The sequence below is a fragment of the Brassica napus genome, chromosome A1 (assembly GCF_020379485.1).
Source record: "Brassica napus cultivar Da-Ae chromosome A1, Da-Ae, whole genome shotgun sequence".
In the NCBI taxonomy this organism is placed as follows: Eukaryota; Viridiplantae; Streptophyta; class Magnoliopsida; order Brassicales; family Brassicaceae; genus Brassica; species Brassica napus.
In genome coordinates this window covers 26,941,523-26,962,578 of record NC_063434.1, presented here as the reverse complement: position 1 = coordinate 26,962,578, position 21,056 = coordinate 26,941,523, and the positions used below count along the sequence as shown (strand labels likewise).

Genomic DNA, 21,056 nt, shown 5'->3' with positions numbered 1-21,056 from the left:
CCGAGAGGCCCAGGCCCAATAAGTTTGTTACAACGGAATGGAAGCTCGAAGAGTCTCTTTCGCTAAGGCATCAGCCTCAGCGTTCAGAGATCGAGAGAAATGCGAAAACGAAATTGATGCAAGCTCAGTAGATATCGACCGGATGTCTTTCACAATCCCGATGATTTCCTTAGCCTGAGTGATGCCGGAGATTGCTCGTACGAGCGTTAGATTGTCGGAGAACACATCGAGAGCGGTGATCTCAAGAGTGATCGCCATGCAGAGGGCTGATCTCAATGCGGAGGCTTCTGCGATTAGGGGTGATCCGATCGAGCGTTCAATCACTGATCCTTTGATTGGGACCTCGAGCTTTTGGCCTGAGAAAATCCAAGCCAAACCCGCCATCAGGTTGTCCTTGTTCCAAGCCGCATCCGTCTTGCAGGTAACTCGATTTAAATCTGTAACTCCTCGATGCGAAGCTCGCGTTTGGCCACGTTTAGTCTGAGATAATTTGATTCCTTTTTCACCTTGTGCTTGCGACGTTGACCATTCTCTTGCTAGCTTGATTCCCCTCAATGCTGTTTCCCCCGGTGTTTGGCCTCGACCATCAAAGATCAAAGTGTTCCTGGACTTCCAGATAGACCACACTATCCAAGGGAGGATATTTTGAGTAATACCTGAGGGCGGGAGGCAAAGGGCTTTCCTGAATTGGACCACCGCATCTGAGAAAGTTGTGACTGCAGCTAGGTGAACTGCTCTGTGGAGGGGAACGAGTTCCCATACCTTCTGCGCATACTGACAGGTAAAGAAGCAATGCACATCCGTCTCTGTTTCTTGGCAGCGTACACATCCTGCTGCTGACGTTACTCCTCTTCTTTGCAGATTTGATCCAAGAGATATAGCTTTCTGGAGGATCGACCATAAGAAAGTTTTCATCTTTGGTGAGAATTTTCCTGCCCAGACATCTCTAATCCAACTGAATTCACCTTCTGCTCTTGCTAAACATGTTTGATTTAGGGGCATACTTGCAGCAAAGTAGCCAGATTTTGTGGTATACAGACCGGATGAAGTTTGGTGCCAGATAAAAGAATCTTCCGCCCCTGTTAAACTTGGTTTGATACATAGAATCTGCGTTGAAAGCTCGGGTAAGAGTTCCTCAATTCTTTTCTTGTTCCATTTTAGCTCAGAAGTTAGAAGATCTGCTACTGTGAGGTCTAGGGCTGCTTCCTTGATAGGTCCCATAGGCTTCAATACTCTATCCAGTGAGATCCAAGAGTCCTTCCAGAGTCTGGTAGTTTGGCCATTTCCTATAGATTTCCCCAAATTCTCTCTTAACAGATCTCGCCCATAGAGAATGCTTCTCCACCCATGAGAACAATTTTGTGTTGGTTCAATCTCTAGGAAACTCCTGTTTTTACAATATTTCGCCACTAAAATTCTTGCAAACAGACTCTCTGGCACCGTGATGATTCGCCAAGCTAACTTAGCTAACTTTTTAACAAAAGCTCTTATTTTTGTTTTCAGTTTACTCCCATGCGGTAATGTATATAGTTGCCTTCTTATAGTAGGATGAGTCTAGGAGAACCAATTGGATTTGGTCCAAGAAACAGTTATTTATCAATTGTGTTTCATGAAGTTGGTATTGGAGTTAGTGTTATGATGGGAGTATTTACTCTATTTTTTGGCAATTGTGTTATACTATATAGTATTGTAAACTTTGTAGAATATTAGTATATCCTCACGGTAAATCATAGGACAACGCAATAATGGTGTAGAAACATTTTTTACTTTGTTAATATATAACAAATATTGATTTGCAACTTTTCTTTTGGCAGATATTAGATTTTCATGTTCGCCACCAGTAAAAAGATAACTCTAGTTGGAAATTGGAATCAACAAAGCTGGCTGTGGAAGCGATTGTACATCAATTGGTAGAAACAATCCAACAAATCTAAGATATTGGGACTCTAACGTATTCACAAGTGTCCAACAGTCCATGGGATAAATATTAAGCTCAAGATAGAGATACTAATTACTGTTTATATACAAGTGATAATTATCAAACTACGTAACTAACAACGTCATAACTAACCACCTGACCTCCATCTAGCAAACGACCACTAATATAAACAAACAAATTTTATTTCTAGGATAAATTACACTCACAACGTCACACGCTTTCTACGCACACATACACTTATTAAACAAAGCACAAAATATCATCGTACACATAAATTAATTACCACAAGCAGGACAAAGTTCATCCTTATTCTCGCCGCCCTTTCTTCTGTCGTATAACTGGGCGTTGTATTGTTTATTGCAATTTCATTACTTAAGTAACATTTGCATTCAACGAATGTTGTTGTTTGGGTTTGTTGAATGACATGTTCCGTGGCCTGATTGTTGTGAGGGTTGTTATTGTCTTTACAACAAAACTAAATATAACGTAATTAGTAAATATTTGAATATTGTAATGGTTTGATTCCATCAACAAAATAAATTTAAAAGTCGTTTCTACATGAAACAGACCGTTTGGGTCAACATAAGTGGCACAAAGGTCTATAAACCGTGTTAAATAATTTAAAAAATCATCAATTAATCGTGGTTATATTATTTGTCTTCGTGAGTTATTACACAAATAGAATGATTAGACCAATCACTAGCTAATCAAAACCTCATAACATAAAAAATTTGTTGTCTAAGAAGACCGCCGGTGGAGATTAATCGAAACAAATTTATCATTAACTATGTAGATTAATCGAAACAAATTTACATAAAACTTTAGCATGACTCAAACACATGCTAATGCAAATAAAACGTAACTTTTTTATAAAACAAATAAAATTACAGGTTCTTGTGCCATCCTATAATAATTTTCATAAGTTATACTCCTTATGTATCACTTTAATTGATTTTTAAAGTTCTTGCACTTGGATTAAAAAAATACAAACTTTCTATACAATTTATCTTGGTTACATAAAAATATCATTAAATGAAATTAACTAAACCAATAAAAAAAATTCAGTATTTTGTAATTGGTTACAAAGTTTAAATGATATTAAATTCTATCTAAAATAATGAGAACATCAATTATTTTGAAACAAAATTTTTTTCTCTAAACACTTCTTAAAATGATAATAGATAAATTAATGTTTCCAAAAATGTTGTTGTTTTTTTAGCAACAAACGGTTATCCTATTATTCAAAAATGTTACAGTTGAGAATGTTATAATAGATATTTTGTTTATTCACTCACTTTATTTTTCTACAAAAATTTTTTTACTCGCATTATTATTATTTTCCTTTATCTAATTGTTATAATTTTAAACACACAAAAAGGAAATTTATTTTGTTTCCTTCACAAAGGTAATATCCGACGTGGCATAAATACCGCCTGTTTCAATCCCCTCGGTCCAATTTTTTTCCATCCATAACTTTTCTTTCCTTTCATCATCTCAACAGAACCGAAAGAAGAAACCTAATCAAAAAAACACTTCTCATCGGCCAAAACAAAACCTAAAAACAGATCTGTAATTAAAAATCCCCAAAATCACTTTCCAAATCCGACATGATCCAGACCCTCGTTTCGATCGGACTATAATGATCGGACGACTCTCTCCGTCCCGTCTCGATTGCATGGGGTTTGAGCTATGCCTGAGCTTCGCCGTGGAGCCCGCCGCCGTGGCCGTGTCGCCGAGCCTCCAGCTCTGAATCAACAGGACAAGAAACAGAGGAGGAACAAGGCGGTTGCTGCTGCTGTTGGAGTTACGGAGAGGCCGAGGACGAGATTAGCTGCGAGGAAGTTGAAAGAGGAAGATAAGGCAATTAAAGAGGTAGCAGTAGTAGTGGTTGAAGAAGAAGAAGAAGAAGAAGAGAAGATAGTTATGGCGATTGGTAACGATAGTGGCGGCTCTAACAAGGCGGCGGCGGCGGCGGCTCAGGAGGAAGAAGGAAACACTGCTCCTTTCCCTGAAAGGGTAAAACTTTGTATATGGTTATGGTGTTTGGATTATCATATATATGCATACATGATAATCGCTAGGCGTGTAGTTATGCGCGCTTTAAATGAGATTATTGATTAGGCGGGCGAAAAATTGGTCTAGAAAATAGTTTAGTTTCGTTAAGGACTGATTTGCTGACTAGTCGGAGGCGAATAGGCGCCGCCTAGACCGATTTTTAGAACACTAAAATGCATAGAATATTCGAGAAATCCCTAGGTGGTAGTTATGTACTTTATATGAAATTATTGATTAGGCGGGCCTAGACCGATTTTTAAAACACTGTGATGCATATCTTTGGTGTAATGTATAATGATTCTGTTTCTTTAATCAGGTCCAAGTTGGGGGGTCACCGCTGTATAAGGTTGAGAGGAAGCTGGGGAAGGGTGGTTTTGGGCAAGTGTTTGTGGGGCGTCGTATTAGTGGTGGTAATGATCGTAGTGCGGGAGCTAGCATTTTGGAGGTAATGTTACTTAGTGTGTATTGTCACTGTAACGATCCTGTTATTAGCGTAATTGTGCTAACAGCGAGCGTCCCCAATTTCTGTTATAGGTTGCTCTGAAGTTTGAGCATCGAAGTAGTAAGGGTTGCAACTATGGTCCTCCACACGAGTGGCAAGTGTACAAGTGGGTGTTCGATTCTCTCAGCTTTATTACTATTTTTATACAATTTCTCTTCAGCTGATTTTCAGCATTTTATTTTTTAATGTGAACAGCACCTTGGGTGGGAGTCATGGAGTCCCTAGAGTACATTTCAAAGGGAGGCAAGGAGACTATTATATCATGGTACTGGATCTCCTCCTTTCACTTCTCTCTTTTCTTATTTTCTCCTGTCATTATCATTGATGGTAGATCTTCTTTTGGCCTCCAGGTTATGGACATGCTTGGGCCGAGCTTATGGGATATATGGAACACTTCAGGGCAAGCGTGAGTAACTCTTCATTAATGAAAAAAAGCTAATGTAGTTTTTTCATTAATTAATTTTGTTTGATTTCTTGGAAATGCCGCATTAAAAACCCATCACTGATTGAAAATGTGACTGCCCTAACGATTATTTTTCCTTTCTCTTAACAGAATGTCCTCAGAAATGGTAGCTTGCATTGCAGTTGAATCACTGTCCATCCTTGAAAAGATGCATGCAAAAGGGTTTGTAAATTTTTTTGTTTCTGTTTTTGTATTTATCCAAGTTGACTAAGGTTCCTTCTTACATCTGTTTGAGCAGTTACACCTCTAATTTATTATGTTTTATCTTTTGTTAACTACCCTAACAAGTCATGGTTTGCTTCGGTTTCAGTTATGTACATGGAGATGTTAAGCCAGAAAATTTCTTACTCGGCCAGCCTTCAACTTCTCAAGAGAAAAAGCTGTTTCTTGTTGATTTGGGACTAGGTTGGTTAATTTCATTCTCTCTGTGATTTTTGTTAGGTGTTTATTAACCTTTCTCACCTTTTGTTTAACTAACTTTTCAGCAACAAAGTGGAGAGAAGGTGGTAGCGGACAACATGTTGAATATGATCAACGTCCGGATATGTTTAGGTAATAATTTTCCAACTGCTACCTGATTCTTATTCTTACATTCATTCTTACTCATCTCTTGAATAAATATCCGTAGGGGGACAGTTAGATACGCAAGTGCACATGCTCACTTAGGGAGAACTGCTAGCAGAAGAGATGATCTCGAATCATTAGCGTACACACTGATCTTCCTTCACCGAGGTAGATTGCCATGGCAAGGATATCAGGTACTGCAGAACTATCTTTTTTCGTTTTGTAGAATAATGTTTCTCTCTCTGCTAAATCCTTTTCTCTTGCTCAATTCTCAGGGAGATAACAAGTCATTCCTCGTTTGCAAAAAGAAGATGGCAACATCCCCGGATATGCTTTGTTGTTTCTGCCCCCCTCCTTTCAAGCAGTTTCTTGAGATCGTGGTGAATATGAAGTTCGACGAGGAACCTAACTATGGGAAGCTAGTCTCTCTGTTTCAAGATCTCTTGGGGGAGAATCCAGCTATTAGGCCTATAAACACAGAGGGTGCTCAAAAGGTGACGTTTTCATGCTGTTATATAGTCACCTTGGAGTACTTCGTTTGACGTTTTTGTCTGTTTTTTGTGTGGTAGATCATTTTTCAAGTTGGACAGAAGCGAGGTAGGTTGAGCACTGGGGAAGAAGAAGAAGATGCCCCTAGGAAAAAAGTCCGTCTTGGAGTCCCTGCAACACAATGGATATCGATCTACAATGCCAGGCAACCAATGAAGCAGAGGTAATTAATAACTATACCGTCAGTTAACTGTAAATGTCTTTTGATCTGTCCACTGCCACCAGTGAGAAGTCAAAGTTTTTAACTTAGTGGTTAAACTAGGTGTTTTGATAATTTTACAACATATTTATAAACAGATATATTATCAATTCAAATACCATAAGAATAAGTTATTGCTCATACATTCAAAATATTTAATAATGAATTAAAGAACAAATTCTTTAATATACAAAAAAATTCATGAGAAGTCAAAGTTTGTAACCTTATTGGTTAAATAGAGTTTGATTCTAGACCGGTTCAGTGTGTCTACAGTGGAAAAGTTTTGGACTAACGATCAAATTGTGCAAATAGGTATCATTACAATGTGGCTGATATAAGGCTGGCACAGCATATTGAGAGAGGTATAGCAGATGGTTTGTTAATAAGCTGTGTATCATCATGTTCGAATCTCTGGGCATTGATAATGGATGCTGGAACTGGCTTCACAAACCAAGTCTACGAACTCTCTCCTGTCTTCTTGCATAAGGTTGGTCCACTCCAGTGTTTCTCTGTTTTGCTTATTCTTTTTGTGTTCTGTGAGAGGTGATCTTATGCGAGTGTAAACTCTGTTCTGTCTCAGGAATGGATAATGGAACAGTGGGAGAAGAATTACTACATAAGTTCTATTGCTGGTGCAGCCAATGGAAGCTCCTTAGTTGTCATGTCAAAAGGTATATACACTAGTGTCCGATTGTGCTAGCTCTTTAGCATGAAAAACCATTTATGGCTTATTCTATGTTTTGTTTTTGAAATTGGGATTTTGAAGGCACGGCGTATACACAGCAGTCTTACAAAGTAAGCGATTCATTCCCATTCAAGTGGATAAACAAGAAGTGGAGAGAAGGCTTCCATGTAACCTCAATGGCAACAGCTGGAAGCAGATGGGGTGTTGTTATGTCCCGCAACTCTGGCTACAGTGAGCAGGTTAGACTTTTGTCTTCATGAGATGCCTTTCTTCTTCCTCTTCCTTCAGTTTTATAAACTCTCCAATATATATCTCTTTGCAGGTGGTTGAACTGGATTTTCTGTATCCGAGTGAAGGAGTCCACAGGCGTTGGGATGGTGGATTCAGAATTACATCAACAGCAGCAACAACTGATCAAGCTGCTCTAATTCTAAGCATCCCACGGCGTAGACTGGTGGATGAGACACAAGAGACATTGCGTACCTCTCAGTTCCCAAGCACACATGTTAAGGTGAATAGAGTAGAGATTTACTTAAATCTAATGAGATTCTACTAAGTTCTAATGAATTGTGCTTTTTTTTACCTTTTGTTGTTTAGGAAAAATGGGGGAAAAATCTCTACCTTGCATCGCTAAGCTATGGCCGAACCGTATCTTAAAATGCATTAGTAAAATTGTTGAAGAACGAGAGAAGAGAAATATGTTTCTAAATTTTTAGTCGTACTCTTGTTGTGTCTTATTTTATTTTCAGTTGAATGGTGAAGAAAAGTGGTGATTAATCACCAAGTGTATCTATATACACATTCCCTCTTAAATTGATATTTAATTGCATATCAAAAGAAAGATATTTTTCATATCATTATAACAATAATTTAGTTACATTATGTTATGCAGCTGGGGAAGAATCTTTAGACGTTATAAAAACGATAAATATTGTTAAAACGTCTGGTAACTTTGAATGCTCGTGGAAAACAAAGCACTTTCTGCAAGTAACACACTACTCTCAAGCGATGTTAAAGGAAGAGGATCTCATCTACCTATTCCTCTGGAAGATCGGCCATTCACTTGCATATTTTCTCAAATTTCGATAAACGACTGAGACTGGATTTGATAGAGAAGCTAACTACTGTACCATAAAGTCAAAGAACATACTCAAGACGAAGTATAAACTCAAAGAGAATTTTGCTATTTTGCCAGGAAACATTTGATTCTCTATTTCATTGTTTGTATACATTTCGCAGTTTCAAAAAAAGGTCCAACAATGACAAACGAATCAAAGGCAAAGTATAAACCATGTGATGGTGGGGGTTAGTGAAGAAACCGAAGAATGTGTTATTGCCTCGCAACGACACGAGTCCTGCTTCTGCCTTTGCGTGCGTTAGCTATCACACTGATCAATGCACCACATGTGTCTAGTACTGCATTGCCACCCATCAGCTTTAACCCGAGAGTATTCACCATATACGTCAACTTGCTTTCATTACTGCTCTCTCCCAATTCTTGAAGCTTCTGAGCTTGCTCCCATGAAAGAATACTGTAAAGCTGAAGATGATTATTGGTTGGATCGTCTTCAAAGCTGTCAAAACAAACTCTGACTAATCCAAGTGATTTCGGATCGTCGGTTGATGGGTTAAAGACAAACGACAACTGTCCAGATGCAATGTCGGGCCTTTTGAACAGATCTTCAAGGACATCGTTACTAACTCCACTGTATCTCTGGACAGGCTTCCTCGGGTAACCGCGAGAAACATTCACAACGCGTTGAATCCGAGACGCTTCCCTTAACCCGCTTAGGTAGGCACCATGCATTGTTGCTGGATGTTGCCTTGTCGTGGCCTCACCAGCGAAGAATAGTCGGTTATTTACACTTTCTGCTAGAATGTCGTAGTCCACGCCTGATGAACCAACCCTTACATGTGAATATGAGCCATATGAGAAAGGATCACTTCCCCATTTAGTGCAAATCGTCTGTATTGGGTCAGGCACGACAACACCTTTGGGACCATATATGCCTGCGGAGATATCAGTCAAATGATATTATTGGTTAGCACTTAGCAGTAAGAGGTTGATGACGTTATTAAATATTTTATCTACCTCTGAGTTTTTTCATAACACGGTGAAGTAAAGTAGATGGTTCTGTGGACTCAAATCTTTGAGCAGCTTCTCCAGCAACTAAGGCAACTAAAGCAGGGCCACCAGAGACTGTATGGTATGCATAGAACAGAAAGAACTCTCCTCGGTCGATACTACTATCGTTGAGGCATCCAAACGTGTCCAAATCGTCACCCCAGAACACAGACGGGAACAGCATGGCAACTTTGTTCAGCAGACCAAAGCCCAACCTGTCAATGGCTGCTTGTTTTTTCCTAGGCAACTCTGGCTCGAACTTAATACATCTTTTCTTCAAAACCCCTAGCGGAACAGTGCAAAGAATCATGTCTCCTTGAAACCTCTGGCTGCCGGAAACGACTTCAACTCCTCTGTCTCCATACCTGATAGCATCAACCTTTTTCCCATAGAGAATAGGTAACCCTTCAGCTAATGCATTTATAAGTCTCCAGTTTCCACCTGCAAGGAAACAATGATCCCCACCCATCTCGTACGGATCATCCTGATCCCAATACGCAGCCGAAAGATTCGAAAGACAGCCAGCGTTAGCATACTCCAAGTTAGCAAGGTGCCAGTCAAAAAGCTTCCTCTCCTCCGAATCCTTAGCCACACCGTACAACACCCTAAGAGTCTCCAACACCTCACCCAACGAAACCTTATTAGCAGCCCCACCCATCATCTCCCTCACCTCAGCAACCTTATCCAGCAGCTTATTAAACCCAAACTCAACATTGGAGTCAACAGCCTTATCAACAACCTCTCCCTCCGAGTTATACAAAGGACAATGATCCCTCACCTTATGAAGAGGAATAGCAAGCTGCCTAGCAAGAACTCCAAGCGGGTTGGCATGTAGACCAGTGATCACACTCCCACCAAGCTCAACAGCTGCAAACCTCTCCTTCCCTCCCATCCTCTGAGTATAAACTCTCCCCCCAGGACGACTCCTACCTTCCAAAACAACAACTTTAAACCCAAAAGACAAAAGCTGCCTCGCAGCAGCCAAACCAGCAAGTCCAGCACCGACAACAATCACCGAACCTTCACTCCCATCTTCAGGAACATATCCATTAAACAACGGAGACACCCCAAAGTTAATGAAACCATTATACAACAGAAACTCATAAGCAGCGGAGATCAAATGCTCGCATTCACTACTAACAGACTCTCTAATCCGATCTTTAAGCAGCCAAACCCTAACGTTACTCCTCCACCTCGCGACTATATGGTTTCTCACGACGATGTAATCGTTCTGCTCCTTCCCTCCTAACTCCCTCACCACGCCGGCGCGGATCTCGTCCTCGAGGAGCTCGTCGATCGGGAAGCCGACGGATAAGGCGATCAGCGCCTCCGTCTCGGTTTCTTTCTCCAGCTGCTGCTTCGTTTTGAACTTCTTCTTCGAGGTTTCGATCGGTTCGTCCATCGCGTTCTCGTCGTAGTTCTTCCTGACTGCTTTTCTCCGTAAAGTCCTCCTCGGAGCCGATCCTTCCGACGACGGATTGTCCATTTTCCGGTGGATTATTCGCTATTCGTTTTCGTTGAGACCTGTTAGCCCTAATCACATCATTGTTTCGCAATCGAGTCTCGTCTACCTCTGATTAGTTAATTGCTTCCGTATAACACGTGATGGCCGAGTTGATCGGAGAAATCCGCCGGTAAAATCTCGCAGAACGGGAGGGATTCGCTTTCTCCGATGCTCCGTCGCGATTCTCGAACCTTTAGTCGGAGTGATTCCAGAAAAAAAAGAAAGTTATGGGTCTACATAAACATGGGCCTTAGACAAATAAAAATCATGCAGGCCCATTGGGTTATTACTTAAATACTATAATCCGTAGGGTATTGATGCTGTGTAGATGATGGTATAATATACAAGGATATAGTATTTTGAAATTTATCAATCACTTTACCCAAGTGGCTAAAGTTTAAAGGTTTCTACACAGGTTTGATATCAGAAGATGCAATTTCTTCGGATTATAAGATCTAAAGACTTATTGAACATTTTAAAATATTGCAAACATAACCATCGATCGTTATGGTTATGTATGGGAAGAACATGTCTATCATTAAATGTCTTGCATGTAAAATTGGATGTCTATCCAAGTCTCATGGAAAGAGCTATATCGTAGAAGTATTGTCTATGAAATTGTTGTTTAAAATCACACATAATTGATTATTATATATATATATATATATATATATAATAGAAATAAAGATGATCAATTCTCTTAAATAGATTTTTTTTTAAGTTTTTGTCACAAAAATAGTCTTCAATAAAAATAATAATTAAAATAGTCATTTTTTGTTTTGAAAATTTTGATTTTGATTTTTGATTTTGATTTTTTTTTTAATTTGAAACTCTATCTCTAAAACTTCACCCCTTAACTCTAAACCCTAAGTCTATATTAGTTAACCCAAAAATAAAAATTGATCATTTTTTTCATTAAGAGTTATTTTTTGTTACAAAAACTTAAAAAGATCTATCATATGGAATTTCTCAATAAAATATTATATGATGATATAATTGACGATTTGACCGATATTAAAAATGAATATTTTAAAATAGAGTTTTAGTTATTAGAGTATAGTATTAACTAAGTTAACTATATAATTAAATTTTAAGATTAAAATAGAATTTGAACTAATTAAAAGATGACAAATGTTTTGTAGTATCTCATGAGTATTTTATGAGAACCTTTCTTCATTGTCTTTCATAATTTCATATTTTGTTTTAATTTTGAGATACTCTTTATTGAGATAGAGGAAGATATGTTACATGTCACTATTGAAACCAAAGCAGCCCATACACAAAGTGGTGTAATGTTGAAGGTAAAGTGGACATGAGAATTTAATGTAACGTAGGGACAGTGTCATTATCTCTCTATTTCATCACATTATGGAAAAATTGACATTTCTCCCCGATTCATATTGTATATATCTCACATGGCCTTTCCACATCTCTCTACTCACATGTCATTTATTTTGTGATCCACATGCTGGGATCAATCAGACATATAAAGATCTTACACCTTATCCATACAGAAAGTAACAAAACTGATTTTTTAAAGTGTAATAAAACAATGGTTAAAACTAGCTCCGTCACTGTGATTAGAACATAGGATTTATAATCATGTGTGTTCATGCGCCTACACGCATAGATCCTATATGATGATTGGATCAGGTGTGTCTATGCCGGTACCTGTATAAAGTGTAATTATTATATACCGTGCTGAAGTTGAATATATACTTGTAATGATTGTTGAATAAGATACCTTTTTCATGACCCTGCTAATAATTGTATACTTTCGAGCTGCATGGGTAAGAAAATGTAGTTGCGGCAAGTAATAGCTCGAAAATGGCATGTAGTGGACCCCCATGTTCATTATTCCTACAGTAGTTTTACATCATGATCTATACATCTGGCCAGTTAAAATATTTGTGTGTGTATAATGGCGCAGATTGAACCATATTGCTATGATAAATTGTTGTTTCAGTCTTTCAGATGATACTAATTACACTACTTTTATTTATTGGTTTTTACTCAAAATGATACTAATAAATGTATTTAATTCAATCTTTTCCTCGGACAACCCACTAGTAAAACTAACATGTAACTCGAAAAAGAAGCAAAAAACACGGTTTTAATGACGGCAGAGACAATTCATTGTATCAGTGTCATTATGAAAAGTGAAAACACATACAATTCGAGGTATAACATATGTCATATGTTACGAGCTAAGCGATTACATATAGGGTCATTGCCTCTAAACATTGTTGTAGGACCGATTAATTAAGTATACGTATAATATAGTAACGATTACGACTATACAATGCCCTATGAAAACGTGATGCAATTTCTTAATCAAAAGTGCCCCGCACGATGTACTCTATTTCAGATTTAACCATATTAAAAATAATCGCTATGCCATTAGACAAAATATCACCGCACAGAGATCAAACTTCCGATACTTTATGCTATGGCATTCAAAAAGAAGTTGAGAAGAAGGCGAGTTCATGATGGCTCTATTAATGTCCTTGAAATATAGCCAACCTCAAACTACGTAAAGACGACGTTATAAAACATAAATGATTTTACTATAGTATTTTTGAGTAATCACCAGAGACTAATTAACATGAGATTAGTGAAGTTAATTGTCTTTGCATACATCATGCCGGCACCTACCCGAGCTAAAAAGGAGTCACTAAACGTGAGTTTTTGTAGATATAACTATATTTTTGCTTCTTAAGAGTTCTTAATTAGTTGAACAAAAAAAAAAGAATTCTTAATTCACGAGAAATAGTATTATACAATAACCCACAATAGTTGTTGATAAAAAAAAAGAAATATTATAATATATAGTAGTTAATATGTGGGTGGCAGTGTGACAGGAGGACACTGATTGAAGCAATGACGGCATTGGCAGCCGTTGATGATGTCCCGTGACGGTGATAGAGCTAACGTCAAAGGACGTCTCTGGGACATACATAAAAAAGCATGGACGATACAAAACTAATCCTCTCAGCTAATAAAAGATTAATCAGATTCAAACAAGAAACTGAACACTGAAATATCTTCTCGAAAGCATTTGGAGTCCAAAAAGGTATCTAACATGTTCCCACCCACAAATCATTAGAATGATGAATTATAATTCATTTCTAGAGATATCGTGGGATCATGCGTAGTGGAAGTTTTATGTTATAGTAGAGGACCACATGATCTGAAGATTTTTTTTAATTTATTTGAAAATTTTGTAAGAAGGAAAATAATGAAATTAGAGAGATAATGATTAGAGGGATGGTGTGGCTTGGACGGACCCACGATGGTTTACTACATGACACCCGAGCCCTGAACTACCTGTGATTGTGCTCTGTTCTATACTTACACATAAGCTGGACCATTTGGTCCACTTCCTCTTTATTTTGTGGCTTACACAATAGTATAAAGTGTTAATTAACTTGCTTATTGTCTAGTTAACCCGATCCGATTTATTCCTCCTTTATTTTGAATTCATGCAAAGTCAATCACGGTTCTTCTTTTTTAAGGAACTTGTTTAGTACTTTTTGTCAAATAAAAAAATTTGCTTCGTTTAGTTTTGAACGGTTTGTTTATAATGATGTACTATTGTACCTTATGATCAACGTAATTAATTATATATTTTTCTAATGAAACTTTCGAAATTTTAATTAGAGTGTCGGCTGTGTGACCTTTCCGAGGTTTTGTTTGTCATCGTGAGGGTATTAAGGAGATCTAAAGACATGATCACAACTCACAGGGCTACAAAAATTTAAATTCAAACTAAAGAGTTGTTATATGTATATTATGTAGTACTATACTAACTTCTTCTGATAAAGGAGAAAAGGGATATATATAGAACCAAAATAAGTATCTTCAAGTTCAAGCAATTTTCGAATTAAGCAATCTCAAATTCATGTTACCAGTAACAGATTTTCGTATCAATATCTTGAGTATATATAAATGGTAGCGAAACTGTTTTTTAATGGACCCTTTCTAGTGATGTTTTCAACTTTTGGCTTTTTTTTTTGTTTTTATATATAACTAGATAAATCTCTATAAGAGCATCTCCAACCCACCTTTATTTCTACCTCTATAATAGCATTTAGAGGCAAAATCACTCCAATCCATCTCTATTTTTGCCTCTAAAATAGAGATTGCTATTTTTTCCTCTATTTATAGGGGAAAAATAGCATTCCTCTATATTTTGCTCTATATATAGAGATCTCTATTTTAGAGAAATACATTGGAGTAAAACCCATCTCTATTATAGAGTTCCTCTATTTTAGAGGTAAAAATAGAGAAATACATTGGAGATGGTCTGTAAAACATGTTTTGGAAATATTTCTGTTGGGGATTAGTTTATGACTAAACCCCACATAAAAGAAGCTTTATTTATTTTCATTTACAGAATTTGAGTTTTTTTTTTTACTTTTGAGATTGTAAGCCTTTCATTCAAATTGGGACCAATAAAGATCTAAAGACTTCCCAAAAGGCTAAACTAATTGGGACCAATTCTGTAACAGACCAAATACAACGGTCTCTTATGACATTTTGAAAGACTTAAATAATATCTCTAACCAAATTGAATAAGAAGAAGCATCATCTAACCAGTTGAATTAATAAAGTAGAAAATCATATTATTAGCGAAGTTTCAAATTCTACATTTTATGATTTGTTTTAGTTTGAGATTAGTATTTATTTATTGATAATGCTAGAAATCCATTCTCCTAATGCAGCACTGTACCCAAACAGGAACTAGTAAAACTAAGAATAAGTGTATTTAAAGGTAACTAGTAGAATTGGATATCAATAATCAATGTTTGGGTTTCTTAAAACTTTTAGCTGAAATCATTCAAAATTTCAAATTTGATCAGATTATTATAATAGATTATCTAACTTTAAAAGACAAACATATTCTATTTTTTTGTGAAATCATGAAAAAGGTGAGCAAGCATTGGAAAAGAGAGACAATATAAGTAAATAAGCAGAGAGAGAGAGAGATGTTCATAATTAGAGCTTCAATTAGTAGGAGAGAGAAAGGAGAGAGAAAGGGTGCAAGGTAGCCACGGCGTCCGGTGGCGCGTCCGAGCGCGTACCGGCGCCGTTGGTTCCCTTCTTTGTTCTTCCGCTTATGTCTTCGTGTGGTTGTTTCGATCTGGTGATTCTCTCCGACATGCGCGCGGATCTGGGTTAGGGTTTTGACTTCGGTTCTCTGCAACTCTTCTTCCCCTGGATTCGCGGCGAGGAGGTAGGTCAGTCAGATCTCCTTGTTCAGCGTCGTTTCTGTTCCGGGTTGTAGAGGCTTCCACAGCTCTTGCATCGCCGTTAAAGTTCCCGGGTTGTGGAGGCTCCTTCAGCTCTGTGGCGTCGGCTAAGCTTCCGGAACGTGGAGGCTCTTACAGCTCCATTGTTGCCGGCTTCTGGTCCCCTGGCTCCATTTTAGGGTTTAGTTTCTTTCTTTTGTTGGGTCGTTCTCTAGTTAAGTTAAGTTGGTTCGGGTTTGTTGGATGAGCTCTCGTCAGAGGACGATGGAAGCTATCCGGTGGAAAGGTCGATGTTTGTGCGAAGCCCCTCCTTGGTCCTTGTTTTGAACTTTGGCGGATGAGATCTCGGTCACGATTGATTCTCTCCATGATTAGGCGCGCCTGGGAGGTTTGGCGGTCGCGGTGAAGAAGGTGAGGAGTTAAAGAGCTTGGGTGTGGATCGGTGAATCGGTGGATGATTCTCCGGTGGTAGTCGAGGAGGAGGAGATGTTGCGGGTCGCGATGGAAGTCGGGCCGACATCCGATTCTCTCTTGGGTCTACGAGTTGCTGGGTTTGGTTATTGGGCCTTAAGCCCGTCTTAGTGTTTTCGGGTTTTGGCCTTCTTGTTTGTAGCCCAATGGTCCTTTGTGGTTTTTGTTGGTTTCTGAGAATCTTGGGCTTGGCCCTTTTATTAATATAACAAATCTTGAGGGAAAAAAAAAAAAGAGATGTTCATAATTAGAAGGACTATAAAGATAGTAATTTTGTTATTACTAGAGAGAGACATAACAAACATAAGTAGAACCTAGAGAGACTAGCTTTTAGCCTAGACAAGGAAAACCCCAAATAAAAAGCTGTCTTAACAAACAAAAAATAAAATTATTTCTTGTTTGTATCTCCAGCAAGCAAAAGCAATTGGATTTAATCTGCATTCTCTCTAGTATTGTGTGTTCTGTGTAAGCCGTGATTTGATTGTGAAAGGAGAAAGAAGCTTGAAGAGTGAAGACAGAGGAAATCAATTGGCAAAAACCAATGCTTCTTCTGGTAATATCATTTTCCCCTCTAAACGGTTGTTGTCTTCTTCTTCTCGTCTCGTCTCTTTTCACTTCTTTGGTTGATTCGTTTTCATGGCAGTGAATTTCATGAAATAGCTTTTAGCTTGGGGAATTGCCACTAATACCACTTTCATAATACCACTTTTCAACTTTACACTTTTCAAATTTACCATTAAAATTTTAATGGCTAAAGTACCATTATACCCTTCATTTCATAGATTTAACCTATATCTATTTTTCTTCCTAATCTCTGTCACGATGATTCGCCGATCTGCGGCGAACTCCACAATTTCCAGAAAACTTGGTGATCTACCGTGAACTCGGCGATCCCCGGCGAACTCTGGTTACCTCCAGCGAATTCGGCGAGATAACAACCAGAATTTTATTTAAACAGCCGTCAAAATGGTGCTTCTTCGACAACACTGTGTGAGACTCTGAGCAAGACTGAGAGAGCGATAGTCATGGAGATTAGCGAGGAAGAAGAGGACTTCACATCTATTGAAACCATACCTCTTCACATCAGTCTCTCACCGAAAAAGTTCGTTCTTTCTCTCTTTCTCTTTTTTTGTCTCGCTACATTCACTCTCCCAACGTTCAAGAAGATCAGAGTGATCCCATCCGTCCATCAAGCTGAAGGTTATCATGTATCCTCCAAACGGCACCACCTGCATCTTCAAGATCTGAATTCAACAAGAAGGCTTCTCAGATCAGTATACATATTCACAAAACGTCTCAGAAGACCGCGAGGCTCTCTAAATGTATGGTTCAGACTTTGATTTATTCTTTCATTCTTCGAATAGTGTAATTAGTCTTTAGGATATGTTTCGATTCTTACGAGATTGAGAGATCGTTTCTTATATCTGCCTTGTAATGAATGAAGATGGAAATGATGCCAGAGACATTGTAGTGACTGCAATTGAAACTTTTGTTGAATCGCAGTAGAATTAGGCTTTAGGATGTTTGGATCTAATGAGATTGAGACATTGTTTCTAATAGCTGTCTTGCAATGAATGAAACTTGCAATGATTCCTGAAAACATTGTTTCTAATAGCTGTTGATGAATTGTAGTGGAAATAATCTTTAGGATCTGTTTGATTTCTTTGACCAAAAAAACAAAAAAGGATTTGTTTGATTTCTACCAAAACTGAGACAGTTTTTGAGAACTATCTTGTAAGGGAAGAAGCTTGCAATGATTCTAGAATACATTGTTGTGATTGCAACTGAAGTTAGTCTTACTTCTGACATTAGCTGGTTATCACAGTGGCAAAAGAATCGTCCATTTTCAATCACCGGCTGTCTATATACGGGAGCTAACAGTGTTGATCAGGAATATATCACGGGGCTGAAGATGGCTCTCTCTGATCTGCAGACCCTTCAGAACATGGAGATCGCTGATGGGAGCTATTCACATGACAAATTTGGTCACTACAGAGCTGTTTGTGATGACTTGAAAACCAGACTTATGGGAGCTACAAAGCAGTTTGATCAAGATGTTCCTACTGTGATGGTCCAATGACATAACCAACAAGATTTGCCATCTGCAAATTGAGAAACTTTATAAATACTTTTATAAAGATTTACTTATAATCTTTGTAAGAATTTATAAATGATCTATAAACTCTTCTAACTGATTTATAAATTTATTTATAAACTCTTATAAATTGTGTTATCAAGATTATTAAATTCTTATAATCTTTGGAATAAACCCTTATAAATAGATTTATAAACTCTTATAAATAGATTTATAAAACTTGTAAATTAATTTATAAACACTTATAAATAAATGTATAAACTCTTATAAGTAGCTTATAAGTTCTTGTAAATAGTTTTATAAACCATTTTAAATAGTTTTATAAACCTTTATAAATAGTTATATAAATATTTATGTGTTTTATAAACTTTATAGATGGTTGATACAATGTTTTATAAGCTATTATAAAATTTATAAATGGTTCATAAATGATTATTCCCTTTAATTCCATATTCCTCATTTAGACCCATAACTTATATATATATTCTTATAGATGTTTTATTATCTCTTATAAGCAAGTTTATAATTTTGCAAAAAAATTTCACAAACCCTTATAAATGATTTATTAGCCTTTATAAAATGTTTTAAGAGCCTTCATATATGAATTACCTTTTGAAATTCTTCAAATCCTGGTAACTGATTTTATAAACGCTTATAAATAATTTTAAATATTCTTTTTTTCTCTTTCAACAATTTTAAATATTCTTATAAATGATTTATAGACCCTTATAAAAAGTTTTAATACATTCTCATAAATGAATTATAATCCCTTAAAACTAGTTAATAATTTAGACAAAAGTTTTCTACAAATCCTTATAAATATTTTATAACACCTTATAAATATTTTTATATATTCTTATAACTGATTTATAAACCTTTATAAATAGTTTATATATATTCATAAATATTTTATAAACCCTTATAAATATTTTATAAGTATTTATAAAGATTTATAAATTTTCATAAATGATTTACAAACATTTATAAATTATTTATATAATCCTTATAAAGCCTTGTAGAAAACTAAGTTCAAGTTATTTTATACATATCCTTATAGACTGTCTTTATAAACTGTTATAAATGAATTATACTTTAATAAGAAATTTAGAAAGCTTTCCAGATATACTCGTTCTCTTTTTGATCAAACCAAATTTTATAAATAAAACTCAAGCTCTATCAATGGAGACATTGTTTAGCAAACATAATAACACAGCCAAAATGACAGAAGGAAACTGTTGCATCAAAGGCTAAGCAGATAACATAAACACAGATAAAGGCAAACAAAACACTTAAGCAACTTAAAATTGAAACATCACAAAATGCTAATTGGTGAGATGAAGCCACGGGAATCAGAGGAGACACTCGGTGAACTGCTACCCGAACATGCTGCAGTAATAAAGGCATAAAGAGCAGCAAGAAACTTGGCTACAAAGGTGATCATACACCATTTTGATGAGCCTTGAAATTGTGAGGAAATCCTCAGCCACAAAGGGGTGTGAAGTTGCAAGAACATTATAAGCATCAGAAGAGAGCACACTGGAAACAATTCTCTAGGCAAGTGCTATCCATTGGAATGTGATTAGCAACTATGTACAGATGACAAAATCAATGATGTTCTTTGCTGTACGTTTATTCTGAAATGGCAAGGAAAACATTATAATCAGCATCATAAGGCATATATTTGGATATTTCCTTCAATAATCAAGAACCAACAATCTATAGCAAGCTAAAGGCATCATACTAAACCATATGTCCAAGCACTACAAAATATTATCCAGTCTACCATTTCCTTGCTATCCTCTACCCTTCAACATGATCATAAGGAACCTCATCAACTAAACGATCCCAATTCGTATACTAACACCAATAAAACCAACCAAATCACCCTAAGGTACCTGAATCTTATCGGAAAGGTAAGAAGGATCCGGAAAATCCGTAACCATAAGGCCTAGGTCACCACCGCTTCCACCACCTCCCATCTCGAGAAAATCCGTAACCATAAGGCCTAGGTCACTTTCACCATCGAGGCTAGAATCTCTCCCTCATTCTTCCCACCACTCCTCTGCCGGAACAACCCTCAAGTCCATCCCCATTGTAACCTAAAGCAAATCAAGGCCATACATAGAAGATGAAAGATCATACTCAAAGGAGACTGTCACAAGATTTGATTCCACCATGACAGATCCCAAATCCGGCGGATCTGGTGGTTCGGGAGGGTCTGGAGACATCAAACCAAGAGAATTACCACGTGCAACTGAGGGATTCTTCAAACTTAGGTGAACGCCATGGTTGAGCTGAGCTGTCTGAGTCGTCGGTGCAGAAGAAGAAAGCAGGAAGGACACCATCGGGATTTGCTGAAGACGCGTCATCGCGGGAGCTGGAGGGAGAATTCATCGGAGCTGAGAGATAAGAGGAGAGAGAACACTGTTCAGGAGGAAGGAGCAGCAGCGCCGCCTCTTGAATACGGCGACGGCGAGACTCGATGAAGATGGCACCGAAGCTTGACGAAGAAGACGAGATTGGAAAAATCAGAGATAAATTGAAAAAGGTTAGTTTAGTCATTTGGCCATTAATGATTTAGGTATTTATGAAAATGTCTCTAGAGTGATGGTAAAGTTGAATTATGGTATCAAACAAAGTGTAAAAGTAAAAT

General features: G+C 37.3%; 4 protein-coding genes and 1 long non-coding RNA gene across 5 annotated transcripts; 2 read left to right on the top strand and 3 right to left on the bottom strand.

Annotated features, from left to right (window-relative positions):
• Positions 1–27: 27 nt before the first annotated feature.
• Positions 28–1,221, bottom strand: LOC111208984. The gene has a single exon (XM_022708680.2). The coding sequence runs from the start codon at positions 1,219–1,221 to the stop codon at positions 28–30; it is 1,194 nt and encodes a 397-aa protein (XP_022564401.2).
• A 2,168-nt stretch (positions 1,222–3,389) lies between these two features.
• Positions 3,390–7,813, top strand: LOC106351035 (casein kinase 1-like protein HD16). Its single transcript, XM_048739726.1, has 17 exons — positions 3,390–3,465; positions 3,497–3,955; positions 4,311–4,439; positions 4,529–4,602; positions 4,692–4,761; positions 4,847–4,902; positions 5,050–5,121; positions 5,270–5,364; positions 5,445–5,511; positions 5,588–5,717; positions 5,799–6,017; positions 6,093–6,235; positions 6,584–6,758; positions 6,852–6,942; positions 7,038–7,195; positions 7,279–7,467; positions 7,554–7,813. The coding sequence occupies exons 2-17, from the start codon at positions 3,629–3,631 to the stop codon at positions 7,611–7,613; spliced, it is 2,055 nt and encodes a 684-aa protein (XP_048595683.1). The 5' UTR covers positions 3,390–3,465; positions 3,497–3,628; the 3' UTR covers positions 7,614–7,813.
• A 306-nt stretch (positions 7,814–8,119) lies between these two features.
• LOC125577814 (lysine-specific histone demethylase 1 homolog 2-like) lies at positions 8,120–10,826 on the bottom strand. The gene is made up of 2 exons (XM_048739719.1): positions 9,049–10,826; positions 8,120–8,966 (listed from the first exon to the last, which is right to left on the bottom strand). The coding sequence occupies exons 1-2, from the start codon at positions 10,565–10,567 to the stop codon at positions 8,287–8,289; spliced, it is 2,199 nt and encodes a 732-aa protein (XP_048595676.1). The 5' UTR covers positions 10,568–10,826; the 3' UTR covers positions 8,120–8,286.
• A 6,156-nt stretch (positions 10,827–16,982) lies between these two features.
• On the top strand, positions 16,983–19,409 carry LOC111199872 (syntaxin-31-like). Its single transcript, XM_022690474.2, has 2 exons — positions 16,983–17,630; positions 18,134–19,409. Exons 1-2 carry the CDS (start codon positions 17,334–17,336, stop codon positions 18,386–18,388), a joined length of 552 nt encoding a protein of 183 aa, XP_022546195.1. The 5' UTR covers positions 16,983–17,333; the 3' UTR covers positions 18,389–19,409.
• A 213-nt stretch (positions 19,410–19,622) lies between these two features.
• Positions 19,623–21,056, bottom strand: LOC125577812. The gene is made up of 2 exons (XR_007316208.1): positions 20,299–21,056; positions 19,623–20,037 (listed from the first exon to the last, which is right to left on the bottom strand). It is a non-coding gene; the product is annotated as an uncharacterized LOC125577812 (long non-coding RNA).

Excerpts from the sequence above, each read along its gene's own strand:
- LOC111208984 (XM_022708680.2), bottom strand. The coding sequence starts at position 1,221 with ATGGGACCTATCAAGGAAGCAGCCCTAGACCTCACAGTAGCAGATCTT.
- LOC106351035 (XM_048739726.1), top strand. The coding sequence starts at position 3,629 with ATGCCTGAGCTTCGCCGTGGAGCCCGCCGCCGTGGCCGTGTCGCCGAG. Across the intron at positions 4,762-4,846 it reads AAGGAGACTATTATATCATG|GTTATGGACATGCTTGGGCC; the intron begins GTACTGGATCTC and ends TTTGGCCTCCAG. Across the intron at positions 6,018-6,092 it reads ACACAGAGGGTGCTCAAAAG|ATCATTTTTCAAGTTGGACA; the intron begins GTGACGTTTTCA and ends TTTGTGTGGTAG.
- LOC125577814 (XM_048739719.1), bottom strand. The coding sequence starts at position 10,567 with ATGGACAATCCGTCGTCGGAAGGATCGGCTCCGAGGAGGACTTTACGG. Across the intron at positions 8,967-9,048 it reads TGTTATGAAAAAACTCAGAG|GCATATATGGTCCCAAAGGT; the intron begins GTAGATAAAATA and ends ATATCTCCGCAG.
- LOC111199872 (XM_022690474.2), top strand. The coding sequence starts at position 17,334 with ATGGAGATTAGCGAGGAAGAAGAGGACTTCACATCTATTGAAACCATA. Across the intron at positions 17,631-18,133 it reads GACCGCGAGGCTCTCTAAAT|TGGCAAAAGAATCGTCCATT; the intron begins GTATGGTTCAGA and ends TGGTTATCACAG.